Here is a 3,923-nt window from a genome sequence, read left to right as displayed (position 1 = left end):
AAAAAAAAAAAAAAAAAAAAAAAAAAAAAAGAGCCTCAGTATCAGCAGCTTCCTCCATTGCTGGAAAAGATGATAAGAGACAGCACGTCTCTGGGGCCTCGACAGCTTTCTGCTGTTCTCCATTTTCATGGCAAGTAAGTAGGGGGGGGGAGGAAGAAAAAGGGTTTAACCAGCACTCAGGACGGGGTGTTACGAAACTCTCTCTCAGGACTGGGTGTTATGAAACCCTCTCTGCCGGCCAGGGGAGCAGCAAAAAGCCTGGGAAGACTCTGTGCCATCACAGGGCTTGGAGAAGGAGGCAGGAGGATGCTCATCAGGAACGGTTTAGGGAGAGCAAAATCGTGTTTTGTGGAGGCGACTCCGAGGCTCCCTCAAACCTCTGTCTGCAGGGGGTGGGTTTAGCCCAGGGTAAAAGGCCCTTGGAAAACACTTGGGGTTGGAATGAGGGGTGAGAAGAGAGTTGTGGGAGGGTGTGAGGGACGACATCAGACCCTCAGGGCACGTTTCCCACCGGCACAGATGGCGGTGCCCGCCCCCAAACACAGCGGGGAAATGAGGATGGGAAGACACCAAAGCGCCCCTGCCCTGGGCTGACCACCCCAACCCCAACCCCACCCGCAGCAGGGGAGGTTCTGGGCGGGGGGGAGAGCCTGCTGTGGGGCTGCTGTGCCCCCCCACCTTGGTGCCCCCCACGCTGATGATGCGGTACACGCTGCGCGTGGCATCGTAGAAGTAGGAGACGGTCAGGGCGTGCTTGCTGGCCGGGATCCAGTTCCGCTTGGTGGCCGGGTCGATCTGGAAAACGTGGGCCCTGGTGCTGAAGATTGGCTGCTCCCTGCAAGACAGGAGGAGGGGGCTGTCAGGGCAAGGGGGGGGGGAAAGCTCAGCCAGGGTGGGGGGAAGTGCAGACATTTCCTGCTCTTCCCCTTCCCCGTGTCCCTGGGCACAACTCCTGCTCTGCCCCTGCCCCTTCCCCGTGTCCCTGGGGTGCCAAGGACACGGTGCCTCCCAGCCAGCCCACCCCTGGCCCTCTGGGAAGTGACCAGCAGCTCCCCACTGCCCACACTGGTGCCATCCAGTGTCACCCCCCTCACTCCAGCAGTCGTGGCCCAGGCTCTCCTCATTCCCCTGAGCTGTTTTCCCAGGGTTTCCCTGTGCTCTCCACGTCCTTGGCACTCCTCTAAAGCATTCCAGCAATCCCAGGCTCTGCCCTCAGGCCGGTGGATTTTATGTGCCCGCTCAGGACAGTGTAGGGGAAATTGCAAATTAAAAGCACAAGGAGCCCCCCACAATCTCGTATTTAGGGCACAACTGGTGGTCCTTCCCAGCACAGCCACACTGGGGCAGGGTTGTGAGTAGGGGTTTGGTTTATTTTCAGCCTGACTTGGAGCTTTCTCTCACCCTCACTCATCACCTCGGTGCTCAGCCCAGGGCAGCTTCACCAGCTCCAGGATTTCTCTGGCTGCTGCATGAGCTGTGCTTGGTGGGACATCCCCGAGCTGGAACTCCAGGGAAATGGGTGGGTGGATGGATGGATGGGTGGATGGATGGATGGATGGATGGATGCATGGATGGATGGATGGATGGATGGATGGATGGATGCATGGATGGATGGATGGATGGGTGGATGGATGGATGGATGGATGCATGGATGGATGGATGGATGGGTAGATGGGTGGATGGATGGATGGGTGGATGGAGCCCGTGTTTGGGATGTGAGCACAGCAAACAAAGCCCTTCCCCTCAGCACAGCTCTTCCTCCCGCTTGGGAAGCACATCCTGCAGCCAGGGGTCACATCCCAGCCAGTCCCTGAAGGATCCAAAGGAAACCCTTCACCCTCCCAACGTGCAGCTGCTGCAGGGAAAGCCCTGAACCCTCCACAGAGCCTGAGCTGAGCCAAGGAGCTGAAGCTCAGGGTGTAACCTGAGCAGGAGGCAGGAAGGGAATGTTTCCATGACACAACAGCCTGGGGTCTCTGCTTAACCCCAACCACACTCCTGACCCAACCCTGTGAGATCTGATGTGCTGGAAACAACCCCCCCAAAACCCCCCTGAGAGCACAGGCCACGGTCCTGCCGCGTGGAGCTCCCCAAAATCCAGACTCCTCAGGTCTCACCCAGCCCCTTCCCCACGTCCTGCACATCCTCCCTGCCTGCTTTTACTCAGCTTGCTTTGGGAGGGAATTCAGGTTTTCCAGGCTCCACTAACAGTAAATTTTCCTTATCTTTTCCCACGCAGGACACACAGAGCAGGGGAAAAACTGATGTTTGTGCCCCCCAACCCCCAAATCCCGGGCTACTGGTGGAAAGAAGAGAGGGAGGGAAGAGCAGCAGTTACCTAGTTGTTGACATTGGTTAGTAAGGGTGTTAGTTAGCTGGTGGAGTTAGTTTGTGCCTCTCCTCCAACAGCTCCTCCTCAGGTGTGTGTCCTAGAGGCTCTGGGGCTCCTTTTTGGTGCTGCCTCCACAGGGATTCATTTCCTAGCGATGGAAAAGCTCAGCTGTTATTTGTTTCCCCCGCCCAGCACAGACACAGAGTCCAGCCAGGGGCTTTGTCCGTCCCAAATTCCCAGTGGAATCTGTGGTGACTCCCCACCACTGAACACGTGGGGGTTTTTACCCCCCTGCTACGGGTGAGCTGTGCCACTGGAGTAAATCCCTGCTGGGAGAAGGCCATGGGGGAGCCTGGAAGGCTCCAGTGATTCCGGCCATGGAATGCCGTGGTGCTGCTGCAGGAAAAAAAAACACAAACCTCAGAGATCAGCCCTCGTGCAGGGCAGCTATTCCTGTGCTCATCCAGGAGGGCTCTTCACAGATCCCATTCCTGTGCTCACTGCCCACCTGGCTGCACCCAGAGCCACAGAATCCAGGAATTCCCTGGCAGGGGGATGGAATGAGACGATCTTTAAGGCCCTCCCAATCCAAACCGTTCTGTGATTCTGTGAAAGTCTTTGGTTGTTTTTTTTCTGGTTTGTTTTTTTTTTGTTGTTTGTTTGGTTGGTTGGTTTTTTGTTTGGTTGTGGGTTTTTTTTTGAATCCATCAAAGGATACAAATTGCATCCAGCTCGTAGGAGAATTCCTTTGTGCGAGATCCTGTTCTGCAAACCTGCTTTTCAGTCCTCGCCCGTCTGACAAGGTCGAGGCAGAGGCTCCAGAACAAAAGCTCCCTCGGAATGGGAGTGGTGGATCTCAGCAAACCCCAGACAGAGAGAGCAGCAGCAACAACGCGAATCAGGGGAGAGGAAAAGCCGGGAGAGCTGAAAACCCCCGGGGCTCGACTCGGAGAAGTCCCAGCTGGTTCGGGAAATGTGAGGATTTTAGAATTCCAGAGTGGTTTGGGTGGGAAGGGACCTCGAAGATGATACCGTTCCACCTCCCCTTCCACACCTTCCACTATCACAGGTTGCTCCAACCTGGACACCCCCAGGGATGGGGCAGCCACAGCTTCCCTGGGCAACCTGTGCCAGGGCCTGCCCACCCTCCCAGGCAGGAATTCCTTCCCAATATCCCACCTAACCCTCCTCTCTGGCCGTTCAGCAGCAAAAGCAGCACGGGCAGGGTTTGCCTGAGCCAGGGAGGGACAGAGGGACGCGGAGGGGGTGCCCAGCACGGGGACACCACAGGAGGTGACAGCCAGACCTGTCAGCACGAGGAGCACCACCCCACCCCCCCTCCCCTGCATCCTGCCCTCCCAAAACGCTCCAAAAAAGAAAAAAAAAAAAAGGGCATTTAAAAATAGCCCTGGAAGTGCCTGCGATTGGAGCTGTCATGTTCTCTCTCCCGCTACAACCCTCCCAACATCCCGAAATGCTGACTCCTCTTTTCCTGCTCCCAGCTGGGAGTCCCCACAACAATACCCAGCCCCCGGCGGTGAAAAGGCCGCGTGTAAATAAAACCACTTACATCCCCCCAGGGCTGTCCTTC

At 56.6% G+C, this 3,923-nt stretch overlaps 1 protein-coding gene across 1 annotated transcript in view; it reads right to left on the bottom strand.

Annotated features, from left to right (window-relative positions):
• The window catches only part of HOMER3 (homer scaffold protein 3), an 11,418-nt gene extending 8,903 nt beyond the window's left edge, over positions 1-2,515 (bottom strand). Inside the window, exons 1-2 of the mRNA XM_027909164.1 lie at positions 2,339-2,515; positions 679-835 (exon numbers count right to left, since the gene is read on the bottom strand). Of these exons, the coding sequence (XP_027764965.1) occupies positions 679-835; positions 2,339-2,352 (171 nt within the window). The 5' untranslated portion in view covers positions 2,353-2,515. The remainder of the gene's footprint in view (positions 1-678; positions 836-2,338) is intronic.
• Between the last annotated feature and the right edge of the window lie 1,408 nt (positions 2,516-3,923).

Source organism: Empidonax traillii, unplaced genomic scaffold (assembly GCF_003031625.1).
Source record: "Empidonax traillii isolate 1590-97213 ecotype Southwest subspecies unplaced genomic scaffold, ASM303162v1 scaffold1971:size99068, whole genome shotgun sequence".
In the NCBI taxonomy this organism is placed as follows: Eukaryota; Metazoa; Chordata; class Aves; order Passeriformes; family Tyrannidae; genus Empidonax; species Empidonax traillii.
The sequence above is the reverse complement of the archived record's forward strand: the minus strand, read 5'-3'. Positions and strand labels throughout refer to the sequence as shown.